At 36.9% G+C, this 19,262-nt stretch overlaps 1 protein-coding gene across 2 annotated transcripts in view; it reads right to left on the reverse strand.

Annotated features, from left to right (window-relative positions):
* Positions 1-19,262, reverse strand: part of LOC145982064 (putative helicase MOV-10) — an 85,776-nt gene that overhangs the window by 39,142 nt on the left and 27,372 nt on the right. For both annotated transcript variants that reach the window (XM_083115656.1, XM_083115655.1), the window contains exons 7-10: positions 18,819-18,935; positions 15,999-16,164; positions 12,751-12,896; positions 5,145-5,318 (exon numbers count right to left, since the gene is read on the reverse strand). In XM_083115656.1, coding sequence (XP_082971782.1) covers positions 5,145-5,318; positions 12,751-12,896; positions 15,999-16,164; positions 18,819-18,935 — 603 coding nt within the window. The remainder of the gene's footprint in view (positions 1-5,144; positions 5,319-12,750; positions 12,897-15,998; positions 16,165-18,818; positions 18,936-19,262) is intronic.

A 19,262-nucleotide genomic window follows, 5' to 3' on the forward strand; every position in this document is an offset into this window, starting at 1 on the left:
CTGCGAGGTCGACCTGTTTGTTTCAGCTTCAAGGTCAAACCTGTTTCTTCGAATTTTTTAACCCAAGTTCGCACTGCATGCACGGATGGAACCTGTGCATGTTGTGGAAGTTGATAATGTCACAAAAATCACGAAATCCAGCACCCACACTGTCGTTATTCTTATAATACGCTTTCACAGTATATGCACACTGTGCAGCATCCCACTTGTCCATGATAACTGAATGGCATGGTACCTACTTCACGTTGTTTGCATTATGCAGCGCCACATGTATTGCAAACTAACAATTTAAAAAAGCCCGTATATTTTTGAGACACCCTTTATAATTCACAGTTTTCAAGGCAAACGTTCCACAAATTCAAGGGTACAAGCAGATATTTTCCCTATTTCAAGCTTCACTTCTCACCACTCGCACACAAATATATTAAAATTCCATTCAAATTTAACGGTATATATACTCACTCAAAATACATCTACAAATACACGTCACAAACGTTAGAGGATATACTAATTTACGAAAAATTGTTAATTGTATAAGAATTGCAAAGTCAACTTCAATATATTTTATATTGCAATAATCTTCTCTGTGTCAGAATTCTTTTTTAATTTTCCACACAGGTATCGTTCTCTTCCACGATAAAAATAAAAGTTAAACTGTGAAATATAATATTTAAAACTGTGAAAAACTTCCCTCAGGGATTCAAAGGGATTTGGATTAATAAAAGTTGCAATTTTTTACGTCTAGACAAAAATTCACACAGAAATCACGCATAATTCCCAGAACCAATAATTCACGCATATCTAAAAGAATTCCCGGTGAGTAGCCACCCTGATTAAGGAAATTTCATATTAGCCCATCCCTAGTTTTTATAATCTAAGATCCTTGAAAAATGTATAACTAAGATTTCACTGCATTATCAAACAAAAATTCTGACCTGAAGTCATCAAACCGAGATCCCAGACACACAGCTGGGTGCCATTAGGATAAGTCCTACCACTGAGTCAGCTCTATGGTTTCTAGAGCAACATTTCTTCAGTGGAAACAAAAGGCTACAATGAGGGGCCATTAGTAGAGCCTGGATTTGCATGTAATTACATCTTGAACACAAAAATGTCAACGAATTACAAAACTGACATGATCTTGCATAAGTTTCATGCTACATATTTTACATATTTGCTAATTTAGTTTACATAAAACAACATATTCCGGTATTTTTTCTATCTTCATCCTTTTTCCTATGTTTTCGATCTCCGAAACATTATGAAAAAAATTTGTAGCTTATGTGATGTCATATTTTCTAATCAATGACAGCCAAGTCAAAAGAGCAGGCTGAAGACAATAAAAATTAGGGATGGGACGATATGAAATTTTGGCCGATACCGATAAAGTACCGATATAAAATTTACCGATCCCGATAACCGATATTCTACCGATCCGATATAAAATTAGAAATGATACATGAAGAACCTGAAATGTTCATTGATATCCTTAATAAATGTGTGTTTCAAGGTGACTGCAGTGAAAAGGAAATTGCATATTTCGACATTTACTTTTTTAGAAATTAGGGCTTGGAGATTATCCATAAAAATTACAACAAAATGGCAGAATTTTGCACTAAATTATAAGACTTATCGATATATCGGATCGGTAAAAATAATCGGTAATTTTACCTATAAACCGATACACCCATATGCCTATATTGGCCGATACCGATAGAATACTGATTAATCGGTCCCATCCCTAATAAAAATTAATAAATAAAAGAATATGAGAGCACAGTTATTATAAAAAATAAAAAAAGTTAAAAAACTTACGTGAGTGAGTATAAAAGTTTTGCAGACGACGTTTCACGAAGCTACGCTTCGCTTCTTCAGGTCACTTATCAGTATTTAAAATACTTCGTCAAGAACATAAGAAATCCAGGATTAGGTTAAAAGGGGGTGATAGGATATGGAATTAAAAATACCTGAAGTTAAAAATGCCATGTAGGCTAAGAAATAAATCTAAATGATTAGTGCCCGTACTACCATATTGAAGGATTGGCTGTAGTAGCATACAAATGCTACATTCCTTCCAATGAAAACTCCACAGACTCAGAAGCAGCACGGGCCACTTCCGGCGTGACATGGAATTTAACAGATTCACTCCTATTATTTCCCCATCGCTTAAACATGTGAATCCAGGCTTCGTTCAGGTTACCGTCGTCTCTGTTTAATTTTTTCCCTCTATCAACACAAATATTTGCGGCCTCGTGAACGTTCAAATCAGGTTGTTTATGTACCCTTTTTACAACTTCTCTTTTATCAACCGTATGGTTAAATTCTAAAATATGTTCAGAAAGCCCGGTTTTCGGGGATAGTTCCCTGATATCCTTGTCATGCTCGTCCCAACGGGTTCCCATGCATCTTCCAGTTTGTACAATGTACGCTTTATTACAGGAACAGGTAATCTTATATACGCCCTTCTCGTCTCTGACATCTTTTCGCCCTTTTCCATCCTTTTTATATTCAGTAAAAAAATTCTCGATATTTCGGGGAGCTCTCATTCCCCCTTTTATCCTGAAGCCTTTTAGAATCTTGTCAAACTTTTCGGATACCCCTTTTACATACGGGATGCCGACGTATTTGTATACTATTTCCCCTACCTCGTTATTCTTACTTATCCCCTTCTTTCTACCTTCATTATTCAAGACTTTAAGAGCCCCCCTCTTTATTCTCCTCATTTCCTCTACTTTATAACCGTTTCTTAACCCTACCCTCATAATCCAATTTTCTTCTTTCTCTCTCTCCTCCCTACAATTACAAAGTCTCCCAGCCCGAATGTAGAAGTTCATGTATATATTATTCTTAATTCTTTTTGAGTGTTCAGAATCTTGGTGGATAAATCTGTCCCCTGCTAACTTTTTGTGGTAAACCCCGGTTCGAACACTGCCATTAACCCGTTAAATCCTCAAATCCAAGTAGTTGATTACTCCTTCATTTTCTACCTCACATGTGAATTTTATTCTATCGTCCTGTCCTCCCATAATTTCGAAAATACAATCCAATTTTTCTTTTTTCCCGATAATCAAGATGTCATCAACATATCTACAAAAATATTTGATATCATTGTTAACCTCACTCAGTGAATCTTTCTCAAGGTAATGGAGGAATATGCTGGAAACTATTCCCGAAACAGGGTTGCCCATAGCCAGTCCCTGAATCTGCCTATAAATTTTTCCATTGAAACAGAAATAATTATATCCTGATACTAAATTAAACCACCGAACGAACTCCCAGGCTGTCACAACATCAATTCCCTTATCCATAACCCATCTCTGAAGACAATCTGCGGCTTTATCTCGAGGAACGCTAGGATACAAATTAACGACATCAAAGCTACGAATTTCATCCTCCTTGTCTAGGTTTATCCCCTCCAATCTCTTCTTCACTTCCCATGAATTCTCAACACTGAATTCGGTCTTTCCTCCAACCTCCCTTAGCCTCTCTACTAATATTTTCGCTAGTTTATACCCTGGATGAGAATACATGGGTATAATCGGTCTCAACGGGATCCCTTCCTTATGTGTTTTCGGAATACCGAAAGCGATAGGAAGTTCACCCTTCTTACAATGTTCAATAAGTTTCTTCTTTTCTGATCGTGGAAGAGTCAAACTGGTTTCTATCCCCTTCTTAACTACATTTTTAACTTTACTTATTGGGTTTCGTTCTATTACTTCAAAATCATCATTGGCGAAACAACTTTCCAATTTCTCCCTATAAGTTTTCTTCTCCATTACTACCAATTTATTTTCCTTATCAGATCTAATAAGGAATAAATCGTGTTTGTTGACCCATACCCTCACTCGTTTAAGTTTTTAACCTAGAATTCGATGCCGTTCTTCCCTATGGCTTTTTATTTCCCCCCTACCTCTTTCCTTTCTAAACTCTTTCCTAATCCTTTCTTCGATGAAGTCGTGCATTTTATGCCTAAGTTCATTTTTCTCATCCATATCTGACAAAAAGCCTATGGCGCGTTCGGTGGCTATAACAAATTCTTCCTTCTCTATTTTATTCCGACCAATAGCAAATTTATGTCCCTTATCGGTTATTTCGAAAAGTTCACGAGGCGGCTCGTATTGTGTTAAATTCAAAACGTTATTGGCATTATTCTATTTAATCCCTTCTCTGGAGCTATTTGTCCCCTTATTCCCATATTTACCACAATTCTCGCTACTCCTAACTAACCTGTTAAACTTATTCAAAATGGTTATTCGGCTTTGGATCTTCACTGCTTCTACGTATTTACTGTGCCTTTCCTCAAACCTGTTCCATGTCAGGCCGTCAAGTTCCCCGCTCAGTTGGAAATATAATTCTAAACACTCCCTATTTAATCTTTCAGATTCAGTGTAGGCCTCACGAACACATTTTCCCAACATCCTGACTTGCATATCGCGTTTTTGTTCAGTCCCCCTTTGACTTAACGGTCGGTACCCCCATTTTAAAAATTGTGAAACGTCGTCTGCAAAACTTTTATACTCACTCACGTAAGTTTTTTAACTTTTTTTATTTTTTATATATTTTAGTGAGTAAACGCACAGTTTTCCATAATGGTTAGCACAGTTATTTATAAAAAGATGCTGGAGTTTAGTGATTCCCTCTGTAAGACAACATAAATAAGTTTTAATGCATTAATTCTTCTTGAATCGGCCCATACATTTACATACTCTTAAAAAAATTGCAATGTGAGAAGTAATTACTAGTTGACAAAATTGGTTTCCTAAATATGTTCATGTTGCTGTGCTTTTTTGAGTTTATAAATTTGTAAAAAAATTTAATTGGAACAACTTATGTGCTTAAAATTACGTTGAATATGTTCAAATAAAATAAATATCTAGCAGAATTCTTGACATTGCTTGGATACTTAATTATTTCTTAATATTACTCATTCTTTGATACAACATATTTAGGTACATATTTTATGACTTATTGTTACATATTTTGTACTTTGATATTACTTAAAAATCCAGGCTCTAGTTGTAGACAGGCATCATCAATTATGGAGGCATGAATTTTCCTTGCAACATAAGCCACTGAAATGCCTTTTGAGAAACAACTTTCCACAGATATCAAGCAATCCCTACTTCTAAGGAACACCTCCTTACTTCAGATTCCGAGTGTTGCTTCCCTGCTTCCTCTGTGGCTGTTTAGGGAACACCAAGTTTATCACGTGGTCTTCTTTGGCAATAGCCAGAGCACGATGTTGGCACTGTTCCGGAAGTCTGTTAATGGAGAAGTCCACCCTGAACTTCATATTCTTCACAAACTTGTCACGGAATCTGGAAAATTATAAAAAGTAAAGACTGAACATGACAAACACAATTTGCATGCTTGCTTTTAAGATGGCTGTCTCTTGCTCTCAACCGCACACAACCACAACTTTTCAAAATGAAGACAACCTGTGAGCCATCAATCTGAGGACAACCTCTTTTATTTCTTCTCAGAACAGAAAAAAATCACTCTGTACTGACCAGACTCTTCTTCACTCCACTCTACAAGAGAGCTTGTACTTAATTTTCCTGGTGCATCCACATTAGTTGTCACAAGAATGTAATAAAAAACAGTGGTTCAGATTCCACTTTAAACTGTAGATCCAGTCCTGATTAGCCTTACTGTGCACAAAGTGGACTTAAAACACCAACTCAATCATGACACTGTATTTGCAATGTTGATGCCTGAGCAAATGAAGTAAAATTAGGAATGTACTGATAGGAAAAATTTACCATTAGAGACTGATGGTGACCCATTCACACAGGCATTTTGCAAAAATATATGTTATGACTTGCGAATGGATTTTAAGGTGCAAAATTATGGCCGGAAAGGGAAAAGTGCAAAGAATGATGCTGATAAAATGCCTTTATTTGATGCTCTTTTTTGCAGACCGCCTAGAGAACACTTTTTTGCCGAATAGGTTTTGGTGAAGTTTGTATTTTCTCTCGCGGGTCTTGTTACATATCTTCAGAAATATTGCGTCTGCAATAATTATATTATACCACTTTATAGCTCTTGTTCTGCTCTACAAAATGAGCCTAAAGGATTTTATGTAGCTGCTCAAGAAGAGTGAAAATCCCTTATTTTTCTGTCCAATTTTCTGACAAAACATGGACAAAAAGGAAGGAAAAAGGTGCTGAGGCATCCAAGATGGGCTAAAAAGGTGGTGAATCTGCTAATCTCACGAAAAGGTGCAACAAAGTGGGTTCATTTTACTTGATTTAATGTCCTAAAACACATCTCAAACGATCGGTATGAAAACAGGTATATTTTTTGAAAGATGCTGCACCTTAAAATCCTTTCCCTAATAGTGACAAATTTGATTAATAATAATAATAATAATATCGTCTTTATTGAGAGGGCGTGTTTCGGCCTCGCGGGCCGTTCTTACAACAAACCCTTTAATAAAACATATTACAATTGACACTTTCCACTTCTTGAAAATCATTGTTGCAGTAGAAAGAATAAAAGAATAAAAATACAAAAAAAATACAAAAAAAAAGAGAAATTAAAAAAAAAACATTCCTACTTATAATGTAAACAATTAATGTACTGAAGGTACAGAGTTAAATACCACAATTAAAATACAATTATTACAGCTAAAACTACAACCAATACCTCATTCCCTTCATTACAGAAAAGACAAAGCCAGGCACTATTGTTTGGACAGCAGATGTTTCTTTAGATTTATTTTGTATGTTGCAGGGTGGAGCTCCCCTGAGGTCAGTGGTGGGGGGAGGTCATTCCATTCTTTTATTGCGGTGACTATGAAAGAATTCCCATAGAATGTTGTTCTGTGTACAGGAATCGTGAAGTGTGTTTTTTGACGAAGGTTAATTTGTTTTCCTTTCTTCCTGTACGGAGCAATTTGATCATATAAATATCTTGGTTCCTTATTGTTCAGGATCCTGTACAATAAAGACAATGCCAAAAATGTTCTCCTATTCTTAACGTTTAACCAATTAAGTTCCAGTAAGTACGGGGATATGTGTTCTCTTCTTTTGACATTCAGTATAAATCTTATGCAACTGTTTTGAAGTTTTTGTATCTTGTAATTTAGAGCACTGTGGATGTTTATAAAAACTGGGGAAGCATAATCAATTTTTGGCATTACAAGTGTGTTGACTAGGTGAGTTTTCGTTTCTTTGCTTAGCATATGTTTTAATGGAAAAAGTGATTTCAGTTTGGCTATTGAGTTTTTAATTATATGTGTGACATGAGAACCCCATTGTAGATTCTCGTCCAATATTATGCCAAGGTTGTGTGCTGTTTCTACTTTCTTTATTTTGGAATTATTCAGTGTAGGGAGGGGGAGTTGTAATTGTTCTAACTTTTTGAGGTTACTCGTTGTGCCTAGAGTTAAAATGTAAGACTTGGATGAATTCAATTTGAGTGCATTACATTCAGACCATTTAGATATTGAATTTAGGTCCTGTTGCAATGCTTCTAGGGCCATTGCACTGTTTCTTAATGGTGTTTGTATATATATTTGTGTGTCATCCGCATACTGGTGGTATTTGCAGTGTTTTAGTGAATCATTAAAATCTTTGATGTATAGCGAAAATAGGATAGGTCCTAGAATACTTGCTTGTGGTACTCCTTGTTTGATATCAAGCCATTTAGACATGCACGATTTATTCTCATGTACTAATTTTCCACATTGTTGCCTGTTCGTTAGATAAGACCGAAACCATAACAATTCCTTATTTCTTATGCCGATAGATTTCAATTTCTCTGCCAAAAGGTTGTGGTTTATGGAGTCAAATGCCTTGGTGTAATCAAGGAGTACCAGGAATGAAATTTTACCATTATCCATCCCCTTGGCTATGTCATCAACAACGCTAACTAAAGTCGTTACCGTACTGTGCTGTTTTCTGAAGCCTGATTGATGTGGAGAATAGTGGTCATGCAACATCAGATGGTCTACTAATTGTTCTTTTACTATGCGTTCTATAACTTTAGACATAATTGGCAGTACGCTTATTGGTCTTAGATCTTTAACATCAAGGGAAACAGTGGTTTTCGGTACGGGCGTCACTACAGCCTTTTTCCAATCTTCGGGAAATACCCCTTGAGAAAGAGAGCAGTTTATGATGTGAGTTAGGCTCTTTAGGCAATGCGGGATGCAGAGTCTCAACATTTTTAGACTGATGCCATCATGACCCTTGGCATTGGAATGTATTTTTTTGAGCTCTTTCAACACAGTAGCCTCATTAACCTTCTTCAGTTTGAAGGTTCCGCTTGTCTGCCGTGTTTTATATGACTCGATTAATTTCTCAACCTCGGTCGTGTTTGTTTGCTGACAAGCAGAATTTACAAAAAAGTCATTTATTGCATCCGCATTGAGTACACTTGAGGGTAATTTTTGGTTAAACTCGTTTTAATGTCTGCCAAAATGCTCTAGCGTTTTTAACTTTTTCATTGAGAACCCGGTCATAATGGTGGAATTTTGCGTTTCTCACGGCTTTTTTCGCACGATTTTTAAAATATTTATAAGAGAGAAGCGCGTCTTGATCTCCGGTGTTAACATACTTCAGGTGAAAGTAATCGCGTATTTTCCAAAATTCTTTTACTTTTGCAGATATCCAAGGGGCGGGTGGTCTAGTTACTCGAAACGTTTTTACTGGAAAATGTTTGTCAGCCAACGCAATAATGTTGCTGTTCAAGAGAAAAACGGATTCGTTTACGTCGTGTTTGCTGCATATTAAGTCCCAATTAATATTTCCCGCGTCTTTGTTAAACTCGCTTTCGTTAAAGTTCTTAAAGCTTCTGACTTGAACCAATTTGTTATATTTTTTGGTGCAGTTGATTCCGAACACGGCGTATGTTAGGTGATGGTCTGATATACCGGACATTATATTCTGATCGACGTGGGTCACCTTCAGGTTATCAGAGCAGATGATAACGTCGATTAAAGTCCTTGACGTTGGCGTTACCCTCGTGGGCTTTGTGATGATTTGCTTACCGTGAGCCTCGGCAATGATGTCGTTTAAGAATCGCGTGTTGGGTTCATTTTGTTTCAACATATTTACGTTGAGATCACCAATCGCAATGTAATGAGCATAATTCAAATGAAGATATTGCACGATATCCCCAATATCGCTTAGATGTGTACATTTAACTTTAGGAGGCTTGTATGCGACTAATATCCCGACCTTCACCTTCTGTACGGTTACCTCGACAGCTAAGGCTTCGATGTCATTATATTTTTGAATAGGCAATTCGAGTGCTTTCCATTGTAATGATTTGTGTATATATAAACAAACGCCTCCTCGAGTCCTATCACATCTGTCATTACGGATAATATCATAATTATCTAATGCTACCGTGTTATTCGAAATATGTGGTTTAAGCCACGTTTCGGTAATTCCTATGATCTGAAAATTTAATTTGTTTATTATGTATTTAAATTCGTCAAAAGAATTGAGCAGACCTTCCGTGTTGAAGTGGCACACTTTCAGTTCTTTGGGGAATGACTCGAGGCCGTTGCTTAGCATCTGTTTGGGGAGCGGCGATTGACAATAGCTGAGTCGGGGAGGAGGGGGTGAGGGTGCCTGACGGAAAAAACTGTCCCTGAAGCTAAAGGGAGGGGAAAGGACTCCACTGACCTCATCACGTGGGCTATTCACGGAGCCTGGTTTCTTTCCAGTTTACCCGAACAATAAGCGCCTGGAACGTCTTGTAATATACATTTAGTTTTCCTGGCAGAAATGAGGCATTGGGTCTTACAATATTGTAACAAGGTAAACAATATCATGTCATCCAAAATGTAATTGTATGTGGCTTAATCATCATACTTGGAACATATAAGTAATTATGAATATATGATTTTAAAAAGAAAAAAAAATCTACTAATAAAAATGAGTAAGATAAAAAAAATATGAGTAGGATACAAGAATGCAGGAAATGATTACATAGATACCTATAAATAATGATACAAATAAGCAAAAGGAGAAAATACACAAAAAACAAAGGGGTATATATACTATATATATGTTAATACGCTAGGGTTGCAAAATTTGGGCAACAATGTAGATTTCAAAAATGTGTGTATATAAATGAAAGAAATAATTCAAAATACAAATATGCAAGATGCAATTTAAAAATATAGAAATAGGCAATTTGACAAAATGGAAAAAGTATATGTACGTTTAAAAATCTGTGAGAAAAAATGAGGTTTCAATGCTATTTTGTGGAAATAAACGGATGTGTATATAATGTCTTGAGAAGTGAATATGATGAAAGGTTAATGATCATGAACCAGAAAACTGTAAAGGATTGTCATTGTCCGTGTAGTTTCCAAGGCACAACAGGCACAGTTTACTTCATGTTCCGCAGCTCTTCCTTTGTAGAAATGAAGAATCTTTGATCGTCCCTTATGACGAGGATCTTCCAGTCTCTCGTAGTGGCAGCACCAAACTTTTCCCTTGCTTCATGCAAGAGCTGCAGCCGAGCTTTGCACAAATCTTCGTGAATTGAGATCCGGGTTCCCTTCAGTTTGCTTTTGTTCCTCATAACCAGGGGTTTTGTCCTGTAACTGACAAACTTCACGATTATAGGGCGTGGCCTGTTGGATTTTTGACCAGTCCTATGCGAACGACAAATATCACCGTTTTGAATTGTCAATCCAAGCTTGTCCTCGAAAAGTTTTATCGCTATTTTGTAGGTATCTTCATTGTCCTTTTCAGGGAGACCAAATATTATGATCGACTGGCGCCGTTGGTATTGCTCCAGTTCTGCAGTTTTTTCTTCCAAATGAGTGCTAAGATTGGCAATGCTTCTTTCGCACGACGCGATTTGCATTTGAAACTCGTGCACTTTTTCACTGTTGAAGTTGAGGCTATGCTGAAGCGCTTCAACTACAGCAGCTGTGACCCTCTCTACTATTAAGTCTGCTAAACTCTTCTGCACTACTTTGGAATTTATTTGCGTTTTCACGCAATGTTCTATTGTCTCAATGAGAGACTCCTTGCTTACCTCCTGGGGTCCCTTCGCCTGGGTGGGCGACGGGTGGCCGCTGTTCTCCCCTCGGCCGCTGCTCTTCCTGCTGCCCGATCCACTCGGCGTGGTGGACTCCTTTCGCTGTTTCCGAGTGTGCATCTTCTTTTGTCCACAAAAACCGACACAATATCACAAACCACAATAAAAGTCACTTAGAACTTGGACACCAGCTTATTATTGCCCCGAACACTAGTTTTAACTTTCCGACTTTACGCACCTGCGAGCACTTGGAACTGAAACACGGAGCTAAGCTAAGCGTAAGCTAGTCCATCCGCCATCTTCTTACAATGCATGCTTCAAAACCTGTTGGCAGTTCTTTCAGAAAACATTCTACATATTTATAACTTTTTAAGCATAGTTATGTAAATAAATTTTGCTTAAGAATGGTAAGAGTTTCAGAATTGTAGAATCAATTGGCAAAAAATCAGATATATAAAATGATAAAGTGATCCTGGACACTAATATTGCAAAATAAAAAATATGATGTATGTACACTGCTCTGAAAGAATGCAGCAATCAAAGAGACACTAAATCTTACAATGTGAACGAAGTATTTTGTTTCATAATAACTGGCTCCAAGTGTAAAGAAGTTATAATTTTCAAATAACCTTTTCAATATTTTTACTCAATTTCTTCTTTTTTTTCTTCTTAATTACGAGTTAAAGTCAATATATAAGTCGCAAAATGAAATACAATTCATATCTTCGAATTGCTGCAATGTGAAATTGTTTTATGAATATCGGTCGTTGCAATGATCCTTTCCGCAAGTGTCAGTGTAGGTGGCAGCACCACCATGTATCGTATACGGCGCTAGTAGGCACGTTCTCGTGCGGCGGTGAGTCATTCGAGTGCCAAGTGTGTAAGATGACAGGTGTGTTAGCACAGTGTATGCATGGTGAGCAACGGGCCGTAATTTGATTTCTGTGGGTGCAGGGCAAATATGCTGAGCAAGTGCACAAGGAAATGTTACCTGTTTACGGTAACAAATGTTTATCCAGGAAGATAAGGTCAGCAATTCGCAGGAAACGTCCAGGTGCTTTGAGAGATGGACGAGTTCTTCTGTTGGATGGCAACACTCGTCCACACAATGCCAATACCACAGTGGCTCACATACAGTCCTTAGGTTTAGAACGACGAACATCCAGCCTACAGTCCAGATCTGGAACCATCCAACTTTCATCTCTTCGGCCCACTGAAGAATCACCTGGGTGGTCATCCGTTCCAGAATATGGAGGAGGTCCATCGGGAGGTTACCAGCTGGCTACGACACCAACTACAAACCTTCGCTGCTGGCTTTGAGGGACTCATGAAAGACTGGGACAAGTGCCTAAATGTTCATGGAGATTACATTGAAAAATAAACCACATTTCATCAGGTAACTATTTCAACTTTTCTTTCTATTCCATTTTACGACTTCTATATTGACTTACCCTCGTAGATCAAATGCACTAGATTTCACCACAAATAGACAAAATATATTTCAGGATTAAGAAAAGGCTTTTAAAGCACTGAAAATCATGCTTAATAGGCTCCCACACACCTAGTAATTAATGTACTACATATATATATTTTTTTTAATTAATAGGACTTGCATTCATTTAAGGTTCATTAAAAAGTAATTACATGAAAAATTTTATAAATTAATAAAATAATAATTCAAAGAGTTCAGTACTAGTGAATTTTGTTGCAACTCAAATTAGAGCTAAAGAGGTTACTTACGATCTATGGAATCCCAACAACGCTCGATCCCTTTCAACTTCGTGCACTATTCCCTCATACTTAGCAGCATCCTTGGACCCCATATGTCGAACGTAGATTCTGTCCCCACGAAGCACTGAAGGACGATTCTCTGCAAGCTCTTCCATCTTAGGAAAAGTAGAAACAATTTATTAATACCAGCTGATTTATTGGATTTTATGAGAGTACAAGTTAAATTATTTTCAGGTACATCCATGTGTCATTTTATGTGATTTCAAAGACAAAATTTTCAAACCAGGTTTTGATACAAAATAATGCACAATTATGTAAGGATCCAGCAATATACATCTGCCACTTTCAAAGGTTGAATTCCCTATGGCCTCGCAATAGGGATGCTAGGAGAAATTCCATTTGTGTAGCAATAGAGCATTGGACCTTTGAACAACGTGATTGTGTGGTAGAGCCATATCTTAAAAGTAACCATTGTATTGCAGCATAAATTACAAAAGCAATTTAACACTGATTTGATTGATTGATTGAGTTGGTGTTTTAAGTTCCTTATGCACAGAAAGGCTAATCGGGACTGGACCTACAGTTTAAAGTGGAATCCGAACCACTACCACTGTGCCATCGGGAAGGCAATTTAACACTGGGAGACATGGAAGAATACCAGAACGACACACGATACGGATGTCTGTAGAATATTTCCAACAACACGGAGCAACTGCACATATTGCTCAAGAAACAAAAGCAATGTACGTACATAATGAGTTTGCAGGCAGGATCATTTCACGTTACGGGATCTGCCTGCCTGCGATTTCTTTCTCTGGTGGTACCTCAAGAGACGTGCTCTTGCAACACGTGTCCACAACTTAAGAGAGACTGAAGAGAACAAAGGGAAGAAGTCCAGCCAATTTTACCTGCGAAAACTGGTGTCTGTATTGGATAATTTTCTTCATCAGGACTCCATGAGTGTAAGTACAATACGGAATGGTGGGTATTTACCGATGTAATTTTCAAAAAATAAAAGAAAGTGAACTGTGTTATGTTGCAAATGACATTATGTTGTCAATCAATTAACACCAACTTGCTTTACATTAGCTGTATTGTGTATTAGTATGGGAAATCTATTAAAATGATAAGATATATATTGTCAGACCTTTTACAAAAAGTAACATAAATTCTTAAAACATGAAACAGGGGTTCTCAACATGGGGGGCACGCCCCACTGGGGAGGCATTGGAGAATTTCAGGGGAGGCATGGTGAGCAATGTATACATGAATTCCCCCCCCCCCCCCCCCCAAAATGTGATAGACACAAACCCCTTGTGTAGGTCTCAGAAAAGAAACTTCTGCAAATAGTTCTCTCTGTCACTGTTAGATGTAACTGCATTCACACACATCTTATTTACATTGCCCTACACCTAAATAGTTTGCCCCGATATTGCTAGATCCCTCTGCATCTCTGTTGGAAGCATACTAGCAGTGTTCTTAGGGAAAACTTTTACCGTGGCTACACTGGCACATAATGGACGATTGAGGTTTGTTATTGTGTTCCAAGTGATTGTCGTGCGTAGTAATGCTAAACATGGCTACATCGTTACCAAAGAAAAGACGGTACAGTGATGAGTATATAAGATTCGGAAAAACCTTAATATGGTGACCACGGCAGAATTTATTTTAATTTAAAACTTGAACTAAATGTAGAATATAAAAGAGACGTTAAAAAATTAATGTTAAAAAGTGTACTTACGTATGCGAGTATGTTGTTCCTATTTTCCTTTCTTTAGAACTACGTTTTGGGGACTAAATATCCCCTTCTTCAGGTTTGTATAAAAGAACTAGGTACTTAACATGGTACCACGTCGAAATGTAATAAAAGGATTTTGGACGAGGGTTGGTGTGGATACATTTAAGATATTATATCCCCCCTCTAGACGTATTTAAAAAACTCATCGTTCTCTTAAAAACTTGCACAATTACCCTATTCCCATGTTAAGAACGTTAAAAGACTAAAAACCTGTATGTATCACTATGTACAACTATGTAATATTTATACACATTTCAGATATATAAAAAAAAAACATATAGGGGTTATATATATCGTCCTTAAACATTACCGTGGATAAAAAATGAATCAAACCTTACACAATTACATTCATATATGTATGGGTATATATATACAAATAAAGAAGGTAAAAATATTAATAGTAATAATAATAATTAAAAAAAAATTAAAAAATTAAGCAAGAATGTTGTCCATTAAATAGCGTTTATATTCAGAAAATTTAGCATATATGTCCAAGTGTATGCCCCTCTCTAACCATTCATTATGCAAGCTACACATTCTTCGCAGGGGAGCCATTTCTGCTGTGGGAAATTGCAAAGAGTTGCTTTCTTGATCGCAACTTTTGCATTTTTTTACAGGTGTGTGTGTCATTTCCAAGAATTTAATACAAGTAGGTGCATCATAAGCAAACAAAAATGGTACAAAGTACACGATAGTAGAAGAAGAAAGTCTCTGTAAACATGGGCGACTTAATTGTGAATGTATGGATTCGAACCACCACTGACTTCATAATTTATACTAGGGATGGGCCGATATGAAATTTTGGCCGATACCGATAAAGTACCGATATAAAATTTACCGATACCGATAACCGATATTCTACAGACCCGATATAAAATTAGAAATGGTCCTTGAAGAACCTGAAATGATCATTGATCTCCTTAATAAATGTGTGTTTTGAGGTGACTGCAGTGCAAGAGAAGCTAAATATTTAGATATTTACTTTTTAGAAAGAAGAGCATGGAAATTATCCATAAAATTTACAACAAAATGGCAGAATTTTGCACTAAATTATAAGATATTTATCGATATATCAGATCGGTAAAATAATCGGTAATTTTACTGATAAACCGATACGCCTATATCGGCCGATACCGATAGAGTACCGATTAATCGGTCCCATCCCTAATTTATACACATCGTACGCTTCTCTCCTTGCGCACTCTGATGTTACTTTCTAAAACTGAACACTGCCGAAAAGGAGCATTCTAAACAAACCATAGTCCTGTGCAGGATGGAAGACGTAATAGGCACGCCAGTTGTAGTGACAAGCGGACAATGTGTACAAACAATCAAGTAAGTGTCAGATCGTAACCATACATTTGCAATGCGTACCATCGTGTACTTTTCACAGTTTCCTGCGATATCACTTATGATACACCCTGTAGCAACATAAGCTTCCCCTCCAGTTAACAATTACCTGAAGAACCAACAAGTCTCCTTTTCCCTTTGTTATGTGGAGTTCCTCATTCTCCCTGCTGTACATCTGGATATCACCGCTCATTTGATGCTCCTCAATATGCAGCAGTAAAGTAAAGTATTTATGATAATTATCTGGACAAAGCTTCTTTTCTGCTAGCAATTTCCTGCATGTTAATCAAAATGCAATAAGAAAACACAAAATTGATAATGAACAGGGCTAGGATTTTCATGACTTAGCATATTTATTTTGGTTAAGGTGATGTGTTTTCCAAACATATAAAAATTCAGATTATGGAAGAAACTAATTAAGTTAAGCCACTTTTTAAGGGCATTTCTTGGCACATTTGGCCATTTTTGTGTTATATAGCATATTTTGATGGATTTTCGGTCATATTCAGCACATTCTTGCATTTTCAAGAAATATAGTCATTTTCGAAGTGGATTCGTTCTTACTCCCATGTTTACTAGAGTTGTTTTTTTTTTCTTGTTTTTTTTTTTTGGACTGCAGCAAAATCATTTTCATTTTTATTTGGAAATTTAGAGAAAGTATTCATTGTGCATTGCAACTCAGAGCCCATAAAGTGAACTAAAAATAGTACGTATGTGAAAATATTTTTCAAATGATAGTGCAAATTTTGTACAATTTTAGGTCATAAGAGCATATTTTTATTTTGCATATTTTGGTGATTTTCAGGTCATAACAGCATATTTTATTTTGCATATTTTGGTGATTTTTAGGTCATAAGAGCATATTTTATTTTGCATATTTTGATTTTTAGGTCATAAGAGCATATTTTATTTTGCATATTTTCTTGAGTTTTAGGTCATAAGAGCATATTTTATTTTGCATATTTTGGTGATTTTTAGGTCATAAAATTCTAGCCCTAATAATGAATTTAAAAAACTTTAAAAATAGCATACAGATAAACAAATAGTAATTATGCAGAAAAATGGATGGAATTTATCACAGCATGCAAGGTTTTACTAACTAATTCTAACACTACGTTTATGAGCGAACAAATTACTTCTTGCTGGTGGGGCTCAGCCCTACAACAGATCTGTGATTCACTAAACTATGGTAACTCCATAGCACCACATGGAATTCCATACGACTCCTTCCTACATTTTTAAGTTGCTAATCCCATTTGACTGTATCAGTTCATGTTTCAGATTTCAAGGAAGTTAATTTTTTAAAAGGCACATTACAAGCCGCAGTAGCTCAGTCATTAGGGCATCTGAATACCATGTGAGAGACCCGGGTTCGATCCCCAGCGGGGAAGAACCGGGAGTCTTTCTACCTGTTTAAGCAGCTCCTGTGCCCACCCAGAGTTACCTGGAGGTAACTCTGGGGAGTAAAGGTGGCCAGGCGCATGGTGCTGATCACATCACCCCCCACCTTCGTCCGTGATCAAGAAAATGTGGGGCCCTAACCCCACACCCCCTACATACATACGTTCATGGCATAGTACAAAGGACAGGGGGAGCAATTTACTTTTTTTTACATAATAAGCATGATTTCATACTACTGCAAATAATGAGATTTAAAATTCAAAATTTCTCATACAAAATCTGATACTTCTGTATCAGATACAATAGTAATTTCCTCAAAACAGAAAATATTTTTAATTTCATGTTCTAAACTTCTTCAAACATGGAAGCAAGTTAAGTCTATTTAAATCTTTTCGAGCAGGACTCAATCCTCAGGAATACGAATCATTCTAAGGAAGCTCAAGAACTGGCAACCCAAGGGCAAGAATGCGACAACGGAGCCTCCTTAACCCTTTTCACACCCCCAAAATAGGCAATTAGGTTGAACACATATTTCAGAGAAAATCCTTGAACTCTGCAACAAGCTACTCGGACATATTTGAATGATGCAATGCAATAAACTATTCTCAAATTTTGTTTACTTGTTGTCTTGCTGTCGGAATTAGTATTTATGCCCACCTATGCACAGAGATTAATTGGGACACATGAACATGATAAAACATATGGGAGACTCAAGCAAGTAATTGACTGTATGTAATTCAATTATCATGTTTGAAACTAACTAACTCTCTAGCCTTCTTAAACCTGAAGGTTTATGGCTGCCGCAACACAGCCCTTTCATCTGTCCCTATTCTGGGCAAGATCAATCCAATCTTTTCCATCCTTACAGATTTCCTCTAGGTCTACCTCAACGTTATCTCTCCATCTTCGCCTTGGCCTTCCTACAGGTCTCTTACCATCAGGTTTCCCAACAAGAATTCTGTAAACTCTTCTTTCCTCTCCCATTCATGCCAAATGGCCTGCCAAATGTCTTCTGTTTTAATCATTCTAATAATATCTGGACATGAATACAAATTATGCAGTTCTAAATTACGTAACCTTCTCCACTCACCTGTCTCCTCATTCCTTTTAGGTCCAAAGATTTTTCTAAGGATTTTATTTTCAAATACTTTTAATTTATGTTCATATCATGTTTGAGTGGTACATTTAGTAGGAAGTTGTTCTTCACCTTTTCCTCCAACTTAAAAAGTTCAAATTAACCATGGACATAGAGTGGGAAGGGGAATTCTCACCCTGTACCCCTATAACCTGCAGCCAGAACATGGTGCTGATCACGTCACCTCCAAAATGACCAAGATCAAAGAATGTGTGGGGCCCTACCCCCAACATCCCCCACATCTCATGGCATTGTGCAAAGTGCACAGCGAACTTTACCTCTATAACCTGTACAGCTAATTTTTAACCTTCACGAACAAAATCATGCAAAGCTTAATTTCTGATGCCAACACATTTTACTTCCCACAAAAGAGGCAACAAGACTGGTTCTTACAGTGGATTCTCTGCTCCTCTACTGGCATTCTTCGATCCTTTATTGAGCCAGTTGTCGAGATCTTGAGGAATCGCATATTTCCTGAGGGGTCTTTCGATCTTAAGCATTGAATTTGTTCTGAAGGAATAGAACATAGAAACACATTAGAAATTTTAGACAACAGCATAGTGTAAATAACATTCACGTATTAATTTATTAAGATATAATTTGGAATAAATACCACGTCAGCTTTAGAATACAAGATAAAACATTTGGCACAAATAGTATCAAACTTACTAATTCAAGTAGATTTCAATTATCAATGGCCTTGTTTCAGTAAACATACAATGCAACATACATTTGCTACTATTACTGGCACTCAAATAACAATAAGAAACAAGAGCCAGAAATGAACCAAAATTAAAGATGGACATGGAAGAGTTGAGGGTAGTGGAGAGCTTCAAA

Source organism: Lepisma saccharinum, chromosome 30 (genome assembly GCF_977018435.1).
Source record: "Lepisma saccharinum chromosome 30, izLepSacc3.1, whole genome shotgun sequence".
NCBI classification, from domain to species: Eukaryota; Metazoa; Arthropoda; class Insecta; order Zygentoma; family Lepismatidae; genus Lepisma; species Lepisma saccharinum.